This window comes from Mustela lutreola, chromosome 8, assembly GCF_030435805.1.
Source record: "Mustela lutreola isolate mMusLut2 chromosome 8, mMusLut2.pri, whole genome shotgun sequence".
NCBI classification, from domain to species: domain Eukaryota; kingdom Metazoa; phylum Chordata; class Mammalia; order Carnivora; family Mustelidae; genus Mustela; species Mustela lutreola.
In genome coordinates this window covers 66,805,893-66,828,400 of record NC_081297.1, presented here as the reverse complement: position 1 = coordinate 66,828,400, position 22,508 = coordinate 66,805,893, and the positions used below count along the sequence as shown (strand labels likewise).

The window sequence follows — 22,508 nt, the reverse complement described above, 5'->3', positions numbered from 1 at the left end:
GTGTGTATATATATATATATATATATATTAAATTCTCTGTGGTTAGAAACATATTTAAACTAACTAGCCACAGACCACACTAGACCTGCATTCATTCAATGCTGGAATTTTATGCTAAAGACTGAGGTCCTTCTTCTTGGTCAGAAGTAGGTGGCAGTAGAAGTGGTGCCTTGGTTGCCCCACTGAACTGCTCCCTGGGTGGGTCTTCTCTGTATCATGTGTTCTGAGCACATGCAAACCCCTGCTTTAAGGAAAAGGACTGCCTGGGACTTTGGGGTCCCCCCAGGGCTCATGTGTTGTGCCTCACAATGGGAGGAAGCTACAGATGATAAAACAGCCTTGTATAGAAGCAGACGGATCTCACAGGAGGCATATAAATAGGGAAGTCCTGGAGGAGGGACTTTTGCATGGGACCCAAAGTTCAGATTACAGTCACTTTCCTGACAATACATCTTGAAAATCCTGCGTGTATGTATGTGTGCGTGTATATGCTGGTGGTTTTCATCCCTACCTTTTTGCCCAAGCCCTTTCCTACCTCTTAGTAAGGCCTAACAACAAGAGTTTATATGAAACCAAGAATCTGTCCAAGCTTCTCTCGGCCCCCAAATTAGGGACTGAGTGAGGCTGGAGCCCTTTGAAAACAAGATGGCAGAACTGAAGAAGTGAAAAGCAGTCTCTCTCTTCAGCTTAGGGATGTCCCTCACCCCTTTCACAGCACCAAAGTTTCTTTGCAAAAATAGTATCTGAGATACAAAAGGAAAGGCAGATGTGCTTGTGAATGCATCTCGCCAGGGCCTGGTCCGGGATCAAGGGCTTTACAAGAACACAGGGGTGGGAGCAGCTGTTTCCAAGGTCTCTGGCTGTAGACAACAAAGAGCTGGTCCCCCACAAGGTCAATGTCGGCTAACTGAGACAGTCTTCACAAAAGCTTTCGGTGGAGAATCTCCCAGACCATCCGCTTCCGGAAGTATGGCATGTGTTGCTGTAGGGACACAGAGATACCCTTAATTTTTTTGTTGCTTTTATCCAGACCCAATACTCCTTTCCTTCTCAGGGTTTCAATTAAAATAGCTTCAGTTGCATTTCTGGTCTTTCAAATTGCTCAATTCTTGATTACATGTAATTTTTTCCCATTGTTTTCTATTGTTATCTCTACTGCTATTTTCTCTTATTGTGGCCTTACAAATTTTATTGGGCATCACCAAGAGTGCCCACGCTACACCCAAATGTCTCCAAGAATTTTGAGGAGGGTGTCTATCAAGTCCTATATGTTGACCTTTTCAGATGATAGGAGATCTAAGGCTTGAAAATAAAAAAATTACTTTTTAGGGGAAGAGTTACGGAACTGCAAGCACTAGTTCCACACAAGGGCTATGGTGGAAAAGTCTGGTAAACCCATTAATTTAAAGTGGAGGACACAAACCATAATCTCCAGTTTCAATCCACTTTGGTCTCTGAAGGACAGCATGGACAGAAATAATCACGAACTAAGAGAAGACTGATCAGCTGCATCAAGTGAGGGGCGGGGGCCGCAGGGCAAATTGTGCTAGGAGTACACAAGATATGGCCTGTTCCAGAACCTGACTGCCAACCAGATGAAGAGTAAATGAAGAAAACTTGCTCTGGTCCCAGTTCTCTATTTCTTACAGGATTTGAGGTAGGTGAGGGAAAGGGGCAAAGAAGGCTCTGCTAATGACCAGCATTCCTTGACTACAGCATGTGATATAAAGGAATGCAGCATGTAGTCTACCACTATCCTTCTTTCTCTTGTGATGTGGTCCGTGTGGTAACCACCAGTGTGATGAACCATAGGCAGAGTCCGCTAGGCAGAGCAGATGGAGGGGAAAAACATCTATCGGGCAGCTAGAGACAGGGCTCCTTGCCAAAGGCTCAGCTCACCTGTGTGAAGTTGATTGGTCTGTCTTTGGTAATGCAGTCAGCATATTTGCAAGCAAACATGCCACAGTCGCTTCCATTCATCTGCTGTGGAATTTCCTGAAAGATCAAAAACAACAAAAAGCTGACATCTTTCCAAGCTTCTTTCCTTCATATTAGATTATAAATAAGAACCAAAGGATATAAATGTTACAGGTTTCCCTGAATTCTGAAGAGGTGACCCTAAGTCCCTCACCCAAAACGACACAAGCTTGGAGTAAAAAAAGAATACAGCATCTCAGTCAGATCTTCATATTAATATTCATCTTCATATCAACCACAGGAGACACAGGGCAGGAGACTATCTTAAGCTTTCATGACACCTAAGGATGTAAAGAAAAGTCCCTCCCATAAGGGCCAATCAGCAACCATTTCCCACAGCAGTGAAAAGCTCAGTAAAACAGCTGGGCATTCAAAAAACCTAGTTCTACATAAGAAACACATGACCAGTTTTCCCACAGACAGCTTACTCTATCTTCCCTGAGGAACCAAACAACAAAGCTGAAGTCCAGCTAGACACTAAGAGAGAAGGTCCCTGAGAATCAAGCAATAAAATCCTATCCTTCCCAAGTACCCTAATCTCAGGATTTCCACCTGATGAGATAGAAATGTACCTGGCTTTTCTTGCTGAAGAGCTGCCAGCCATTGGTGTCAAACTCTTTCCTTTTCTTGTCAATGCTTTCTTGCTTCAGGTATTGCCTAAACGTATTGGGAGAGAAGATGAGCTGTGAGGCACTGGTGATAGCTGCCACACTAAGAATGAGGTTCACAATCCTTAGGAAGGGTTTTCAACTGCACTTCTGAGGAAAACAGTATATAATGCTGGGCAGGGAATCTTTGGATGGCTAAGCTTCCCCTGCAGCTCCCAAAATTCATACCCACTCTGTCAACCCAAGGGAAACAGGACCTCTGCCTCTTACACCCAGGTTCCTTCTACCGATTGTTCCTCCTGAGGAATGAGTTTTGATTCTTTTCCTTGGTTTATATGGTCCTTTAGAATTCGACCTCATGGGAGAAGGTTTCTTTAGCAATATTAAGGCAGTTATTCACTATTTATACTCTTGACTCTCCTGTGTGAAAATTCAATCCAAATCATAATTTGATGAGTGCATACCTCATACAGAGCACTCTTCTTAAGTGCAAACTGTTCACCATTCTGGAACCTATCTCCTACTGGCCACCAGAGTGGCACAGTGGTACAATGAGGAATAGACATTTTGAAAAACAAACAGATAGGGTATAAAGAGATCTGCATTCTGGTTCCCAGCTGAGCCACTAACTACTAGGACCTAAGCATATCAAAGTCACCTCTGTGGGTCTTGGTATCTTCATCTGAAAAATTAGCAGGTTGGATTAGATGACTTCTAAGTAGTTTCAATGTTGACTCTTCATTTTAGTGCACTAGGCCAACAGTTGTCCCCATGAGGGCATCTTTCTGGTATTATTATATTATTATTAAACTTTACTTACTCAGACATAAAATATCCATTCTTACTCAATGTGACGACTTCCTTTATTAATCATAATAGCTCCACTAAAGATATCAAAGAACTGACTTCAACAGTAGGAAAAACTCAACATATGTCCAACACCAAACTCTCTTATTCTCAACTCCCTACTTACAGGAGGATCCTGCAGGCTTCATTGTTTATTCCACCCATAGAGTCATAATAAGTAATGTTCTTCTTCCGAAAGTCCACAACCTGGGGATAAAAAAAATTCTGTGTGTTCATAAAATAAGAAAAATAGTCTCTCAGCTTTCACTTCCCCAGAACTTGGAACCTTTTGCCAGATTTCCTGTGAAATCATGACAAGTTTGACTGATATTTTGCATTATACCATGCTTATATTGCAGAGGGAAGAATAGGGGACTATTTACGTAGTACTGTTGTGGCCTCATTAATGGCCCTGAAATCTTTTTCTAGTACTTAGGTTCTCCATCTGCCATGTGGGCAACAGTGAAGACAGACATACTCTTCAGAGACTGTAAGATGAATGAGATCATTTCCAGACGGTTTCAGAAAGATGGTAAAATAGTCAGTCGTTTGTTTCTTTATGTGGAGAATTTCTCTTTAGCTTTAATTTTTCAAATGTAATTCAAAAATAGATTGTAAGGTAACTTTTGTATTTTTATTAATATATTAAATGAATGTATCCATGTTCTCAGAGTCATAAAAGATATTAAACTATCAAGTATGCAAGGCAAGTCATAATTGGGGCAGAAAGTACGTCACAGAATCTGAGTTGGCAGTATCATTAAAAAGTCACTTTTTCACCCCCTGCCTTGTCTTGAGAATGTTTAGCCTTACAACTCCCTTTTAAATATTTCCAGAAAAGGAAACTCCACAACTTTCTTCAAAATCTAAGTATCTCCCACTCTTGACAGGAAGTTCACTAATCTATCCAATTTTTAGGCAACAAAAAATGTAGAATACTCACTACTCTGTATGTTCTATAATTCTGTAGATTTCTTTTAAATTTGATTAAAAGTAAGAGAGGTACTCACAGCAAGACACCAGTGCACTCCTAGGTGAATGGGCACCAAAAGAATATCAACAGAAAATACATCCACTTTCTTTGTCCAACGTTTCACTGCCTGATAACCAGCCGTTTTTAACTTAGTGAAAAAAAAGGTATTAAATGCATGCACACTTGGCAATCCCTTTTCTTTACTTCGCTCCATCAACATATTCATGTAGAAATTGATTATCTGTGGGAAGAAATTGAATATATTAAAATAGATACTCAGTCCTTTCAAAAGAGTTGTGTTGTATGAAGGAAAAGTAGTTGCTGTTTCCTTATCAATTAAGACTTCAACGCCCCAAAGCCTCATGCCCCTACATCAAATTCCGGAGGGCTGAGCTATAGATCTACAGATATCTTATGGGGTTGAGGATCCATATGGGCACATGCTAGTCTGATCTGTAGAAGACTGAGGATTAGGTCCAAAAATGAGGAGGAGGAAGAGGAAGGGGTGCTACAAGGTGAGACTCAGAGAAAAGGAAAGGAAGGAACCAAGTAGTTTGATAAGACACATTAGAGGTATTTTAGTCTACTGGGACTAGATGAGCAACTTAAATGAATTCTGAGCTCACAGCCTAGTGTAATAAAGTGAAGACCAACAGTTGAGTCCTTAGATGTGGGTCACCTGGATTTGCACAGACTGAAAACTGTTCCACAACTGAAGACTGCCTTTTCAGCCTAGTACGTCGGCTTTCAGAGATGACTGGCTCTCGTCTCAAGCAGAACTGAGTGACAGAATAAACCATCAACTGTACTAGAAAAAACACTTCTCAACTGCCTATTTGCTCAGCATTGTCACCTTTGCAAAGGTAGACATGGATATCATATAAAAGCCTACATTACATGAGACCTAAAAGTCCAGACACAAACAAGAAGAGTCAAGTTTTCCTCCAGAATCTGTATGGTTAGCTTTCTCATTTTTGTTGATTCCATATAGGCCTCCAATATCAAGCATGAGTTCAAGAAATTTAAATGCTTGATATGGAAGATACAGGATTCTTTCTGTTAACAAAACAATGTATTCTCTATTAGTGACTGTTGACTATGGTCCCTTTAGGTCCCACTCCTTGGTACTAAAGCCTGAAAGTTACTGTGCCGGAAGTTACTGCATACTTACTTTATGTGGCCAGCTGAGGCCAGGCCAGTGTCTGTCAACTGCAAGGAATGAATGGGCTAACTGATGCACATCTTGGAAATATGACTAAGAAAACAGGCACATTTTTCAGAATGCTTTTTGGGGAATGGGAAAACGCCCCTGTCCTTTGACAAATATTTACACACTAGGATGCCAGAGCAGTGAGCTACTGCCCAACAGTAGGCAACTACATACTGGGTAGGCAGCAGGGAACACTGCCAGGAACACACCGAAACATGGTCTAGACTAGAGAAAGGGCCTATAGACGAGGATGCCTCAGCAGCTGCAGGGAAACCACACTCGCCATGAAGCAAAGCTCTGAGGGTGGGGGTGGAGGGGACTGGGACTGAAGAAAGACACTGTTCTGCTTGCATCTCTGAAGACCAAGCAATAGGCCCAGCAGGTCCAGAGGACTTAAGCTGTGGCTGATCCTCTGCCTAGTGTGATGCTCGGCAGATACCTGGAGCTCAGTTATTTTAAATAATAATAATGAATCAAAACATAATTAAGGTTGCAGATTTCTCAAACTGAGCTTTTTAATCTAACTCTGACCCCAAGGATAATGGTGCCAAAGGTCGATTTCAGACTTGTGAAAGGCAGCCAGGAATGCAGGAAGACCTGCCCAATAAGTAGAGATTTCTAGGCTATAAAACTACATCCTCTAGAGAGAGAAAACCAGCAAGAAAGGATCGATTCTTCCGGTCTTCTGCTCATCCCACAATATTAGCCATGTTATGAGGCTAAGACCTTTAATCCAAGGGGTTAAGTGAATAGGCAGATGACCTATCAGTCACTGTACGCCAAACCTTCCATGGGCAGACAAAAGTCATGTACTAGAAAGGCAATAGAGACTCAAGCAGAAAGTAGAGAGCAGGCAGAGAAATAAAGACAGCCAAGCACATGAAAGCCATGGAGATGAATCTCCTTTAGGTGCCCTTCAGAGGGGCATCATTTTGAAGTCATTACCCTGAAGTATAAAAGGATGACATAAATGAGTATCATGCTACCCATGATTTTCCTATGTTTTAGGAGGAAAGAGTTCCAGAAGCCAAGAAGTTAGACTTACATAGCCTGGGTTGTTTGGTTTCTTATTTTTGTGTTTTTATTTTGAGAGTGTGGACTATAAAGCTAAAGACCAACCCAGCTTAAGATGAACAGAGACCTAATGATTCAGGATACACATTATCCATTTCCTTTGAGAACTCCTCTTCCATTGCTTAAGTTCTGCCTCCAACCACGGTTTCTCCACTGCCAGGGAAATGGCCTCCTCCAAAGTCAGCTTATTAATTAGCTCTAAGGAATTGTCTGGGCTCTTTTTCATTTCCCCTATATCCCAGTAGGAGGGAGCTTGGTGGCCCCAGTGTCCTCCCCATTAGCTGAGGATGTATAATTTGAAATCTGAGGCAGAACTGAAACCCCAGTTTCCTCAGTTTTGCAGCTATTACTCTGTCCAAATGAGGAAAATTGCCATAGTGCAGCCAAGACACAGTTCTACCAAAAAAACAAGCTAGGAGTTAGAGAACAAAAAGAATCCTACATGTCATCTCACAGAGGACGGCTGAAGATGAAGGAAAAAGAAATGAGAGAAGGGATCACAGTGCTTAAGATGAAAGAGAAGCAGGGATAGGAATTTGCTTATATTTTGTGAAGACAAGGGTCCCTCTCCTCCCAAGGGGAGAGCCCTTCTGCACACAAGACTCTATTAGCTCCAAAAAATCTTGAATACCCCTTCAAATAGGGGGCTAAAAGTAGTCAATCAGCACTGTGCTACTGTTTGTCTTGCCAATTCACCAGCATCTGGGGACAATTGCCAGTGTTGGTCCACCTGTCCCTCTTTCTGGGGCCCACACTTGTCTGTCTGCTTGCTGCAGCTCCAGTGCCTCAGGAGCTGCCCTTTCCGCTGCCTTCACAGCCTTGGCTATGAGCGCCTGCTTGTCTATGCAGGGCTTTTTGGGGGGGGCGGGGTGGGACTGTTGTTTATAATGTCTTGTTCTTTTGTGATTTTATCTGAAGAGCTGCCAGGCTGAAGCTGGAAAACTTTCTCTTTAAAGGAAAAGCCTACAATGTTTTTAAGCTAAGGACTCAATCCTTTTCCTGTATGTTACCACAATGGCATAAATGACCACTGCTATCTATACCTTCTTTCTCACCCAGTAAACCAGCCAAACTATTGTTTTCTCATCCTTTTAGAAGTAAAATACCCCACTAACAGTAAAATTTTAACTTTTAACCCTTCCCTATTTTACACTCTGAACCTTTTTTTTTTTTAAAGATTTATTTTTATTTGAGAGAGAGAGAGAGAAAGAGAAGACCATGCACACAAATGGGGGGAAGGGCAGAGAGAGATAATCTTCAACAGACTCCTTGCTGAGCGTGCAGTCTGATGCTGCTACTCTATCTCAGAGCCCTGAGATCACAGAACTGAGCTGTAACCAAGAATCACACGCTTAACCAACTGAGCCACCCAGGCACCCCTGAACCTTTCTAACTGGCTCTAGGGAAAAAATGTTCTGAAAGTTGTGGGTATAACAGTGCTCCTACGTAGAAACCAAGACAAGCTTTGGTGGGGAAAAAGCCATTTTTCCTATTTTACTTCTCTATGTTCTCACCTTGACCTTCCTGTTCTGATTTTTAAATTAAATCTACCCCTTTTGACCACAAGGCCCAAAAGACCAGCCAAGCAGCAGCATTTAAATAGTATGAGTCAGAAGATCATTCACTCCTAAGATCTAGACTATACTTACAGGGATCATTTCTATAGTTTGTTAACCTAATTAATATAAACTGTAGACTTCAGGTAAGCTCTGTGTATTGCATTTCTCACTGTGAACACATACCCAGGATTCTTCTCCCATGGAAATTCAAGTAATGAATTATTAGAATCACTGCTAAAGTTTTAGAAAAAGACAGGCAGGCAACACCTATTTTTATGGAGTTGTGACAACTGTAATTATAATTCTCCATGACCCTGCATAAATCCCTGGTTTACCCAAAGGACTACTTCTATTAAAAAAACACTTTAAGAAGTAACTATAATGATGTGGAATCTACCAGTGAGTCACGTTAGAAACACTCAAATTTCCATTCTGATCATTTTATTCTACATGTAAGAGTACACTGCATATGATAGACACATCATATTCACTTAACTAATTTATCTCATTTTGCCTAGGGTCTCCCCCATCCCCTCTCATGGAATCAGTTTTTACTTCCTAAGGCAAACTTATTCCCTGTGTTAGGCTTGTCTAGTTGGGATTAACGTTCTGTAAGCTGTTTCCTCTCTTCACTGGGCAATACTTAAATTTAACGGCTCCTTGGAAATAACCAGAAAGCTATGACAACTACCAATTCCCCATTTCCACTTTTGTTATGAAAGAATGCTAGACAGAGTTATGTGCTCTGATTTCAGATGCTGATTCCACAATAAAAATCAGATGACCCCAGTATACCCCTTATTAAGTCTTACTTCTTACTTTCCCACTATCAATCAAGTAAGAATACTTTCTCTATATACAAGGCTACTGTGATGTAAAATAGCTGAAAGACACCTCTTTCTTTTCAGAGATGAGACCTACAAAATAGGTAATTGGTCTGCCTTGTTAGCTTGGTCATCAGTGTAGTCAGTCTGCTATATAAAATCCACCTTATTTCCTCCTGCATTCCCTCATTCCCCACATAGTATTAGTCTTTTCCTTACGGTGTTCCCCCTAGCTAGGAAAAAGTCAGAAATACAGTGTTCCAACAGTCTAATGCTTTTGCATTTTGGAAGCAACTACAATAATTAACAAGGGTGTACAAAATAAAACCAGAAAAAAAAAAAAAGACATGTCTGCTTGTTATTTTCCCAATTCATCCAAGTAAATTACTAGTAAGGGATGACAGGAAGGACAGAGTTCTGGAGGGAAAATGAAGAGACTGAAGTGCAATATCATCCTGTTTCTCCACATGGGACAGAGCACATTTAGTGCTGTCTAGAAGAGGAAGTGTTTCCTGCCCACAAGCATTTGGGTACATGGGATCCATCTACCTAATCTGGCTTTCTACATCCTTAACAACTTTCTATTTCTCCCACTGATTATTGAGAAAGGTGTTGAAATCTCCAATGATAATTACAGCTTTGTCTATTTCTCCTTTCAGTTTCATAAGCTTTGCTTCATATATTTTGAATTTCTCTTACTAGGTGTGTTCATCTCTAGGTTAAGTCCTCTTGAAGAATTTATCCCTTTCAAAATGTTTGTCACTGGTAATATTCTTTGCTCTGAAATATACTTGGTATGATATTAATATAGTTACTTCATCTTTCTCTTGATTAGTTTTTGCATAGCGTATTTTTTCTATCCATTTACTTTTAACCTATCTGTGTCTTCACATTTAAAATGGGTTTCTTGGGGAGCCAGCTGGCTCAGTTGGAAGAACATACAACTCTTGATCTCAGGGTCATGAATTTGAGCCCCATGTTGGGTGTAAAGATTACAAACAAAACAAAAAAACCAAAAACCCCAGGAAATTTCTAATAAACAAATAAATAAAATAAAATAAAATGGTTTTCTTATAAACAGCTCTTTTCTTACCCAATATGACAAGCTCTGCCTTTTAACCGGATGTTTAATCTATACTTTCCAGTATGGTAGCCACAAGTTGAATGTGACTACTGAGCACTTGAAAAATGACTAACCCAAACTGTGCCATAAACATAAATATGCTGTAAGTAGAAAATGTGCACTATACTTTAAAGGAAAGATACCTCTTTAATAAAATTTCACTATTTATTACATGCCAAAATGACAAATTTTACATATATGGTGTTCAGTAAAATATATTATTAGAATTAATTTTACTGGGGTGCCTGGGTGGCTCAGTTAGTTAAGTGTCTGCCTTTGGCTCAGGTCATGATCCCGGGGTCCTAGAATTGAGCCCCATGTCAGGCTCCCTGCTCAGTGGGGAATCTGCTTCTCCTTCTCCCTCTGCTACTCCCCCACCCCTGGCTCATGCCTTCTCTCTCAAAAAGATAAATTTCTTTAAAAAAATTAATTTTATCTGTTTCTTTTTAGTTTTCTCAATATGACTACTAGAAAATTTAAAATTACCTATGTGGGGGCGCCTGGATGGCTCAGTGGGTTAAAGCCTCTGCCTTCGTCTCAGGTCATGATCCCAGGGTCCCACATTGGGCTCTGCTCAACGGAGAGCCTGCTTCCTCCCCTCTCTCTCTCTCTCCCTGCCTCTCTGCCTGCTTCTGATCTCTGTCAAATAAATAAATAAAATCTTTAAAAAAAATTACCTATGTGGTTCACATTATATTTCTATTGGGCATGCTGGGTTAGATCTTTTACATTTATTTATTTATTTATTTTTAAGATTTTATTTATTTGTCAGAGAGAGAGGAGCAAGAGCGAGCACAGGCAGACAGAGGCAGAGGGAGAAGCAGGCTCCCTGCCAAGCAAGGAGCCTGATGTGAGACTCGATCCCAGGATGCTGGGATCATGACCTGAGCTGAAGGCAGCTGTTTAACCAACTGAGTCACCCAAGCGTCCCAGATCGTTTACCTTTAATGTGATTACTGATATCGATGAGTTTAAATCTACCATCATGCTCTTTTTTTCTATTTGTCCTATCTGTTCTCCCTTTTTTCTTTTCTCCCTGCCTTCCTTTGGGTTATTTTTTTTCCATTTTATATGTTTATTAACTCTTTTTATTTTTATTTTCAGTGGTTGCTCCAGGATTTATAATATAGGTCTTTACCTGATGACAGTCTATCTTCATATAACATTATATCACTTCATGTACTGTGAAAAATTTAATAGTATGTACTTCCTCTTCCCCACTTTTCTGTTATGACAAAACATAAAATGTAATATAAAAATCCCATAATACATTTCTGCTTTAACTAGCCAATTGTCCTACAGAGATATTTAAAAAAAAAAATCAGATCATTTCCACTGCTTTTCTTTCCTTTATATAGACTGAAATTTCCACCTCATAGTTTCCTTCTGCCTGAAGAATATCCTTTAGTATATATATATATATATATTTTTTTTTTTAAGTATTTCTTATAATACAGGTCTGCTGGTGGTGCATTCTCTCAGCATTTGTCTGAAAAAAAGTATTTTTTGAAAGATGTATTTGTTGCATATAGAATATAAATTGACAAGGTTTTTTTTTTTTTTCTTTCCTTTCAGTACCTTAAAAATGTAGCTACACTGTCTCCATGCCTACATGTACTTCTGTCGTGTATTCCTCTAGTACATCACGTGTCTGTTTTTCTCTGGTTGCTTTTATCACTGATTTTCAGCAACTTATTATACTTTTTATTATGGAGTTTCTTCTACTTAGGGTATGCTGAATTTCTTGGATCTGCCAGTCTAAGTTTCCAAATTTGGAAAATCTACCATTATTTTCTTCAAACTTTTTTTCTGATACCACTTACACTTAACTCTTCCTTCTGAGACTCTAATTACAGCTCAGAATGCTTGATATTGTCCCACAGCTCACATATACTCATCTGTCTTCAGCCTTTTTTTCTGTTTCATTTGGATTGTTCCTACTGCTATATCTTCTAGTTCACTAGTTTTTTCCTCTGTAGTGTCGAATATAATGTTAATCCTACCTCGTATATTTTTTCTTTCAAAAACTGTGTTTTTCACCCCTTAGAAGTTCAATTTGGGTCTTCTTTTACATTTTCCATTTTTCTCATCAAAATGTCAATTTTCCTCTAAATTCCTGAACATATAGAATGTGTTTGTAATATCCTGCCAATGTATGCTAGTTCTGTCATTTTTGTCATTTCTGAGTATTTCTGGTTTTTTCCCTGGTAATAAGTTGCATTTTCCTTCCACCTTGCATGCCTGGTATTATTTGAATGGAAGCTGGACACTGGTTTCATGTTTTTTGGGTTTTGTTGTTACTAGAATATGTTTGTATTCCTTTAAATATTGTTGGTCTTTTGTTCTGTGATACAGTTAAGTCACTTGAATCAGTTTCAAGCTTTCAAGATTTGTATTTAACTTTGCTACCACTGGTCCAGAGTGGCCTTTATTCTAGGGCCAGTTTGGCCCCACTCCTGAGGTAATGTCCTTTTGAGGCCTTTATTCATTGCCACATGATTTTTCCATTCTTAACTGGTTGGAATATGAACTATTCTAAGCACTTAGCTCTGAGCTTTGTTCTGATTCCTTCTTCCTGGTGGCTCTTTCCCCAGCCTCTGGTAGTTTCTTCCAATCTATGTACAGACTGGTGCTCAAAGATTTGGGGTGGGGGGGCTCTGCATATCTCTGAAGCTTTCTCTTTGTGCAGCAACCTCCCCTTCAGTATTTTAACCTCACAAATCTTAGCCCCTTTCACCTCCCTGAACTCTCAACCATGTCTCCTCCACTAAGCAAGACTGTCAGGCACTGCTAGATTCTACCAGCTCTCTACCCTCAACATACCATCCTAGTGAGGTTGGGAAATCATCAGCTCATCCCTTTCATTTTCCTCCTCTCAGGGATCTCTGTTATTCACTGTCTGAAAATTTTTGTTTCATGTTTTGATTAGTTTTCTGGCTAAGCTGTATATGTGCTGCTGAAGCGAGCACAGTTTTCTGGTTAAGCTGAAAGAGTAAACCTGATCCATCTTATTCTATTATGACCAGAAATAGAAGTCATATCCATTCACTTGTATGCCCAAGTAATTTCCATATATCTTTAAATTTATCTGATGCCTTATAAAGCAATACTTAGGCCCTCTACGAAGTAGAACTGTCATGCCATAAAGCAGAATCATCAAGCCACTGCATCACAGAAGTCATCTAATGTAATCACCTGGAATTAATAAATAATTTTTAGTGCTGACATCCATTTAAAAATATTTCTTTTTTGCTTCTTGATTATGATTTTCAATCTACTTTTGCAACTAATTCTTCCTCTCTTTAACCCTGACCTCCTTCCCTTAATTAGCTATTTCTATTAACGATTAATCACCAGACCTAGTACAGAAATTGCCATCTATAACGTCCCTGGTCTTCTCAGCCTTGCAGCCACCTTTTGTATTCTTTACAAAGACAGCCAATTTCCACATTCCATTTCTGAGAAGTTTCATTTTCTTACATCGAGTTAAAAATGTCAGCCCTATCAACCAATTATTAGACCTTTAAAGCTACACAGAATTTATTCATCTGTACATAAATCCATTCACAAAAACCTATGTTTGAAAGCCTATTTTATAAACAAGCAATGTAGCCTACTCTTTTAGGGAAGTGACCGGAGAAAGGGTAGTCTATTGGCTTTCTGCATGTATTCTAAATATAGGACTTCTGAATTTTATTTTCCTTATAAACTAATTCTGATCCTTTTCATTTCCAGGATCTTATATTTCTTTCTTTCTTATCTTTTTTTTTAAGATTTTATTTATTTATTGTCAGAGAGAGAGAGAGCACAAGCAGGCAGAGTGGCAGGCAGAGGCGGAGAGAGAAGCAGGCTCCCTGCTGAGCAAGGAGCTGGAGGCGGGACTCAATCCCAGGACCCTGAGATCATGACCCAAGGCAGCAGCTTAACAGACTGAGCCACCCAGGCATCCCAAGGATCTTGTATTTCTTGTCCATAAAATGGTAGGAATAACATGCCAGTCACCTTATTTTGGAGAAAGATTTAAAAGCAGCCTATAAAACTGATAGGATATACAGAAAGAAAATAAATGGCTATTAATGAAAATATCTATTTGAGGGAGGGACCGGATTGAAGAGAGCACAAATTACTTGCAAAAGATGACTCAGAATTCACAACCGAGAAAAAGAATTATGTATTTTTAAATGAATATGAATACTTGGGATATCTACTAATTCCTCATCAGAATGTTAGCTTCTCACAAACAGTAACTTTGAAAGCCTGAGAAGTACTGTACTTTGAAAATAGTGCTTTCCAAAATAGTTACCATCATCACATATATGTGAATTGGTACCTGCTTTCAAAGTTAACATTCTGAACTCAGAATACAAGCACTCTCTACAAAAGTTATGGGTAGGTGTCATAAAGATGAAGTAGAAAAGGAATCTTTCCTTCTCTTCTACTTTTCTAAATAATGTAATTTCCATGAACTTTGCTTGCTAAAAATCCAATTTTTGATGGGCCGGGAGAATAGAAAACATGTTCTGATGAATGCCGCCTCTGTAAGGGATCTCACCAAGGAGCTCACCGACGTAACTGCCACAGTAAACAGCAGGGACTCAGCTCATATCCTACTCATTGCCGCCCTCTAGGAGGCTTTGCATAATTTACAGCAAATGAGCTACAATCCCAATACAACAACTGATCCCTTTCCATTTGGCAATGGCAGGCAGAAATTGGCAAGAAACCATACATTAATGTCTTCAAATAAAAAAACATTTAATTGATGGATACTTTTGACAGTCCTTGATTTCCATTTTGCCCTTTTATCTGGTGAACTCTTTTTTTGTCCTGTTATGTGACCCAATATTCTAATATCATTATTTTGAGCCAAAAGAAGCAAGAGGCTTCCCCTAAAGCAAAACAGTATCAAACCATACCTTCCTTACCATTCTTGTTCAAAGATATTATTCAGGGAATAATGAACTTCTGAAATCTTTATTTTATTTTATTTTTAAAAGATTTTATTTATTTATTTATTTATTTGACAGAGAGTGAGAGAGGACAAGCAGGGGAAGCGGCAGAGGGAGAGGAAGAAGCTGGCTCCCTGCTGAGCAGGGGACCCCCCCCCCCCCCATGCAGAGCTTGATCAGAGAACCATGAGATCATGACCTGAGCAGAAGATAGCCATTTAACTGGCTGAGGCACCCAGGAGCCCCTGAAATCTGTATTTTAGAAACTGATCAGGGGCAAAGAGAATGGGGCTAGTCTAGCTGCCCCCAGAGAAAATCAACATGCTGGGCATGGCATATGGCTCTCAAATTCTACACATCTAACCCTAAGACAGGATCCAATTTAGGATTCTGAGGCAGTACAATATATAACAGATAAGACCCAATGCTTGGGTCTAAATCCTGGCTCTGCTACTTACTGGCCATGTAACCTTGAAAGTTTCTTAATCTTTCCATGCTTTGTTTCTTCATCTATAAAATAGAAATGGTTAAACTACAGTATATACCTCCAAGGTCTGTGGCGACTATTATAACAAATAGAACATATAAAACATAATAGTGCCCAACATGGTGTAAATGCTCAATAGATGTTAGCAAATATTATTATTTGGAAGATCCTAAGCATACAAGAACAGATTATAGATATCTAGAATATCTAGTGCTTATTATACGGAGTATCTAAAAATCTTTCACAGCTATAAAGTTTTGAGTAACCCAAAATATGAGGCAGGGATGTTTCTACTGAGCCTAAGAAAGGAAGCAAGTACTTAGAGAAAAAAACCGCAACCCCATCTCTTCCTTTGCTGTGAAAAATACCCTTCTGAAATAAAACAGTCTCCTCCAGGTTTAAGAATGGGGACAGAATAGTTTAAAGACTGTAATTAATCTACTTAAAATTATTAGCAGGAGCTGAGGGCCAACCCAGTACATCAAATATTTAATAATATAACTTTTTCAATGTCAGTATATTTAATAACATACCTTTTTCAATATCATATATAAATGCAGGCTATTTTAGAAAGCTTAAGTCTCATAACCTAGGTAACCTGGAACAAGTACAGAAAGATGAAAAAGGAAGTAGAAATGGAAGCCATGATGGAAATGATGGCAACACAGTCAGAGCTGTTAAAAATCTACTCAGAAGATGTGAACTGCAGGGTAGGTGCCTTAAAAAGAATGAGAGCCAAATGTCCTCTCCCTCAGTGTCTAGATCTTCCACACACAACAAGGTAAATCAGCAGTTCTCAGGCTCACAGGTATAGATAAAAAAATCAGCTGAGGTTATTTGTTTAAAATGCATTTCTCCACCACAGTGTCTCATACTTACTCAGGAGAACAGACAAACATAGGAGAGCCAATTCTATGTAGGTCATCTGAGGACCACACTTGGAGAAAAGATAATGCCTTGATTTAGCTTCTACTTAATGCTCACTATTTGAATATAAAAACAGGTGCGAGATTACCTCATCATTGAGCCAGTTCAGATGGTTTAGAGTTTGAATATCTTTGCGTGTAATGGTTAAGCGGAATGCTTCACTCAGAACTTCATCCTGGTTCCCATTACGAAATACATTCTTTATTTCCTTCTCCATTTCCTAGGGAACCAAGAGGTACCAGAGATGACGCCTACATGGCTACAGACTAGATTTCTCACCAAAGCTCATATAATCCCTAGGCTATATTTATCAGTAATCAACTGTTCACTTTTAACATTTTGGTTTGATTTCTATTCCTTCCAGTAATTTCCTGGGTTACTTCCTTTCATCCCATCTTGTCCTCCCTTCTCATTTGCAGCACAAAATTTCAGACCCTTCTTTCTTTTATTCCTAAGTCTGAAATAACCTTCTGCTATCAGATTTTCTAAGTCCACAAGAAGACCTAATTATATTTCATATCTTTGGTCCATACAATTTCCTAGTAAATAGAATCTTTCCCAAAGGGTAGTCAGGGGATAAAGGTAATGTCTTCAGACACATTTTCATAGAAAAAAATTAGACTTCTTAAATGTAAATTATGGACTTCAAGACAACTATAATAAATGTGTTATACTTACCAGCTATAGGATAGTTTTTCCAACAGAAGAATGGATTAAGGAACAGATTATCTTAAATGTACAAAGACTTTTATATATTTTCCAAATTTTTATACTTAGTTTTTACTACTTAAAAAGAACCATAAGCCTCAGCTTACTACTATTTGATGTCAAACTATTGTACACATACAAGTGATAATGTACATAAAATAAAACACAATTTTATTCAATGTTTTTTCACTGAAGTCATGAAAAGCCACCCACAATTCTTCCCTCAATTTTCAATAATCCTTTAGAAAGAAAGTCAAGATTGGTATTGTAATACAAATAAATGAAAGCAGGGGTATGCAACACAATTTAAATGCCAGGTGTTCTATTACTTCTACATTTGAAATTCAAAGTATTTCTTCTAAACACACTTGCTAGCACAAGAATCTGTAGTATGTAATTTACCTCTGTGATTTCAGGAAATTCATCTTCACTCTCAATTAATTTATGACCTTTCTTTTCTGTTTCTTGGGTGATCGTGACAGGGATCTCCTTTTCAAGTGGTACACGAAGATGCAGTTCTACTGAATCATGTACTGAATGTTCCTGTTCCTGCAATCTCTGCAAAAAAGAAATTTAGAGTTAAGTAGGATAAGGAAAACTACTACTTTTCTACATACACTGAGCAGGACCAGCTGGAGAGACCAAGGACATCCACCAATCATATATAATGTTATACAACCATAACATCTTGCAATTACAATACCTTTGATCCCAAACCATGTAATCTTCCAAATTAGTTTCAACTTGGATATGTTATTTATTTACAACCTTATCTCTAATTGTTCGTTTACCTGGTTTTGAAGCTGTAATGCTAGTGCTTTCTGCTCTTCAATCTGGCGCAATCTCTCCCGTGCTCGAGAATCATAAACACTAGTTCTAGGAGATGAAAAGGAATGGGACAAAAGTGCAGACCACTGTGTTAGCATCAGGCACATTGTTAATGAACGATGAGCATTAAATATAAACCCTGATACATAAAGTCTAAAATCCATACACTAAACTTATCGTTACACTACACTTATATTTTAAGACAAGTGAAACCAGGTAGTGTTATTAAAATTATCCTATTTTTATTGAAATGATGAATTTTTTTTGCTAAATGGGAACAAAGTGACTTTTGTGGATATTTGCAAATGTGTAGTCTCTTTTTTCCTTCAAGCATACTTATAAGATTATGGAGAAAATGAAGCTTCATTCTAGAAACTCAAAAATAAGACTGAACCCCAAAGGAGCAAATAATATAAGATATAACTGAGGTTTCAATTCAAATATTTATGATCCAAAAGAAAAAAATATGAGTTTTTTTCCCCTAAAAAAAATTAGTAAGGCCAGGGATTTGGATAACTCAAAGTTACTGAAAAATGGAGACTAAAAACTCAATAATTTTGCAAATTCCAGAAATGTGAATTATTCAATAAATTAATTTTATCAATGTGAAAATAAGGGCATTTATTTTCCTTTCTATGTAATACCTAACTGAAAGTTCTCCAATCCAATTTAATTTCAGTAATTGTTAGATATTTAACAAACCTAAGCAAAGACATGTCCCAACCCCAATAGGTTCTAAGAACCCAACAACTTAAAAGTTGTTTTATAAATAAATATTAAATAGGGAATCTTTACTGATTAAATATAGGAGGGGTGATTGGCTAATTGACTACTTCTAACTGGAAAGGAAGTGATGGAGAAGGAAATTAACCAACCAAAATTAACAACTTACAATTCTTTGATCCACAGCTCTGCCTGAAAAAAAGTAGGACTATGGGTGGGGAGAAAGATATGACAAATGAGCAGGAGGCTTATAAGAAAATTCAAATATTATCACCAAGAAAACCAATCATTTAAGTAATTTACAAGAATGCTTTATATTTATGCAATAAGTAAAAAGTCCTAAATTACATAAAATAATTGCAACTAGGAACTAAAGGAATACAGGTACAAGTCATTTGCACACATACTAGTTAAAAAGATGACCCAAAGTTTGGCAGAGAAGTTAACTGTAGCATAGCTCTTGTGTGAGAGACCAAAACGATGTGAAAGAGCACATCACATGTCAAGGTAATATACTAGGCTAGATCATTCCTCCTTCCAAATGCTTCAGATTAACAGATTTATTAATGATTTAGTCAAATCTTAGACTTCTTGTCAGTCTACTTGAATCAAAATATTTTCAACTAAATCATACCGCACACTGGAAATCCCCACCCACACAAGAATTCATATCAAATGGCTAGTGAGTCAATGAATCAAAGTGGAAAATCAGCAATACAACTCTACTCCAAAGATGAGTGACCAGTTCTAGTCCATGCAGCTCTTGTGACAATCCAAATGAATAATGCTTCGCAGAAGAGTCACAGGCATGTTCTCTCTCCTATAGAGCCTCTTGCTCTTCTCAAATGTCGTCATCTCCTTGCCAATCCCTAACTGAAGGATTTCTCAAAGAAACAAACAGAGGAGTGAACACTTTTCCAAAGAAAACTTTTAGATACATAGAACAAGTAAACAAAGGAAAGCATCAAATTGGGAGTTAAGAGACCTAGATCTCCTGGAACAGTCCGATTCACTTTGTGACTTTGACAAAGTCACTTCATTTCCATGGGTCTTAGTTTCAGATTTGTAAAATATAGAAATCAGAGTCCCTGTCAGTTCTTCAATTGGTACAGTCTGTCTTAGTGAAGGCAAGAACAAGGATTCAAGAGTTTATCCCTTGCTCCTTAGCCTACCTTTTGAGAATCAGTATTCCCAATCATCCTTAGGCTAGGGTTTGGCAATGACAATGCTGTTCTATTGCCTCACCACTGTCACTGAGGTTAATCAATGGAAAACATACACGTAGTAGCCTATATCCTTGGCACAGTGAATACTGATGTAACAACCAAGATAGAAAGTCAGAGAGATCAATGGTAGCACTGTGAGAGGCCTAGTGTGTGACATTAAAAACAAATGAACATGAAAACACATTTACTGCACAATATAAGGAAGTGACAAGAATTGCCTAGAATTTCATGGTATTGTATCACACTATTAAAGCTTGTCTGCTTCCTTATTAGACCATAAACTTAATGAGGATAGGAATTTTTGTGTTTTGTATTTACTACCATAACCTCTGCACTAAGAGTGTGCTTGGCACACAGCAGGTACTCAGTACTTATTGAAATAAGTAATTGAAATGAATAATGTAAGGGAAAAGTACTGCTCTTCAATGGATCAAGGTATTTGGTGGCTTAAAAAAGTAAAATAAGATTATACATTATTTTTCATATGATTGAAGCACACAGTAATAACTACAAGCACCTACTTAGTGCTCTGTGTGAAATTCTGCTTTAGATGTTTTATAGTAGTTAAGCCTCATGATAATTCTCATACTAGTTAAATCTTAATATTATATGTAATAAGGAATTATTCCTCATAGTGTACAGAAAAGGAAACTGAGGTGCAGAGGATAATCTGTTTTGGAAGTCAGGATTAGAAACTATGTCTGTCTAATTCTGAAGGCTGTGATTTCTTCTCTTGCAATGTGCCTTTTAATAAACCAAAGCCTTAAACCAGTAGGGAGATGATGAATACTTGAGCTACTCAAGAGAGCATTTAAGGCTTTCTAGGAAATGCATGTTTAACAAAGATTTATTTACTAAGTACCTATCATATGCCAGGCATTATCACCATTAGGTTAGTGCAAAAGTATTAGTAATGAACAGACATAGGGATAGAAGTACTAGAAGAAAAGGCTTATGCTGCCTGGAGAAGTCAGAGAAATGTCTTGAGGAAAAAATAACACCTGAGTCAGATTCTGCAAAGCAAAACAAGAACAAGTGGACAAGGAGAGAAAGGAAATTATAGGGATTAGGATCAGCATGTACAATGGCACAAAAATGGGAAATGGAATGGCATATTCTGGGAAATAAGGGCAGATCTTCACTGTGAGACCTTAACCAAGAGGCAGTGGTGGGAGATTAAGAATAAAGAGCCAATCAACCAAGTCTTGAGAGAGCAGGCTCCAACTGCGATAAACAGCATTAGTCAATCAGCCCTCCCCAACAGACCATTTCTCCTGCCATCTCATTCTTCAGGCATCACCAAGAGAAATCTTCCATAAAGGAAAAGTATACCCAGTAAAGAAACATTAAAGAACTAAAAGCACTCATTTATATGAGAGTGACCTTTTCCCAGGAAAAAATATCTACTTTGTGTACTATGTGTAAAAACACTTTTATAAGTGCTTTTTGAGTATATTAACCTTCACAGCAATTCAAAAAATAGTAAGGTGTTAATACTGGCATTTTCACTGAAAAGGAAACTAAGGTTCAGAAGGATAACTTGTCCAAAGTTACATGATGCCTGGACAAAATCAGAACCCAGGTCTGGGACTCAAGAAAAAAAAAATGTATAAAGAATAAGAACTCCAAACTCTAAAATCTCCTTGAGAAACTATAACAGAGAGTTTTTCTTTAACTATCTAAAATTCAGGACATATAGGAAAGCTGCAAAGTATAGAAACTGAGATGAGAAAGAATGTTTCACTACTGCTAACTTCTTCAATGGAAATCTGACACTATTATCATTCCAGCAATTGAATTGCTAAAGCCACAGAAAGAGCAATGGCAAAGAAATTGCGAATCTTAAGTAGTAACCCACTGAATTACAAAGCAAAAAGTTTCATATAGAAGTCAAGTATCATAGAAGATCATATTTGAATTGAGATTTAAAAGACAATAAAGAGATTCCTGCTTCTTTAGATAGACAAGTTGAGGTAGGGGCTACATACCAGGCAGAAGGAACACTGACTATGAAAGTAAGTAAGGATGTATCACATATAGTTCAGCACGTAATAAACACAGGAAAGAGTCCCATCTTCCCACAGGTCTCCTCCTCTCATGTCCATCATGTCTCCCCTCAAATGTCCCTTATCAGACTTGCCATGACCACCCAGATAAACAGTGCCCCAGCCTATAAGTTACCCTGCTTTATTTTTCTTCACATTTATCACTACCAGATATAAATGTTTATCTACTCATTCATTATTTGTCCCCCCATCTCTTTCCTTATACTTCTTATAACCAGAATGTAAGTTCCTTGAGTGCAGGGCTTTCATTTTGTTCACTACTGTTAGCCCTAATGTCTGTATTAGGACTTGGCACATAGTAAATGATCAATAAATACTTGTTAAAGAAAAGAACGTGTGACAGGAAGTGCGGTGTGCAGAGGAAATGCTTTGTATACCATATCATGGGAGTTTGGGCTTG

At 38.2% G+C, this 22,508-nt stretch overlaps 1 protein-coding gene across 5 annotated transcripts in view; it reads right to left on the bottom strand.

Annotated features, from left to right (window-relative positions):
• Positions 1–657: 657 nt before the first annotated feature.
• Positions 658–22,508, bottom strand: part of SENP1 (SUMO specific peptidase 1) — a 48,789-nt gene continuing 26,938 nt past the window's right edge. For all 5 annotated transcript variants that reach the window (XM_059185528.1, XM_059185526.1, XM_059185531.1 and 2 more), the window contains 9 exons: positions 18,986–19,024; positions 18,057–18,141; positions 17,668–17,823; positions 16,646–16,777; positions 4,442–4,645; positions 3,559–3,638; positions 2,550–2,634; positions 1,900–1,995; positions 658–982 (listed from right to left, as the gene is read on the bottom strand). In XM_059185528.1, coding sequence (XP_059041511.1) covers positions 920–982; positions 1,900–1,995; positions 2,550–2,634; positions 3,559–3,638; positions 4,442–4,645; positions 16,646–16,777; positions 17,668–17,823; positions 18,057–18,141; positions 18,986–19,024 — 940 coding nt within the window. In that variant the 3' untranslated portion in view covers positions 658–919. The remainder of the gene's footprint in view (positions 983–1,899; positions 1,996–2,549; positions 2,635–3,558; positions 3,639–4,441; positions 4,646–16,645; positions 16,778–17,667; positions 17,824–18,056; positions 18,142–18,985; positions 19,025–22,508) is intronic.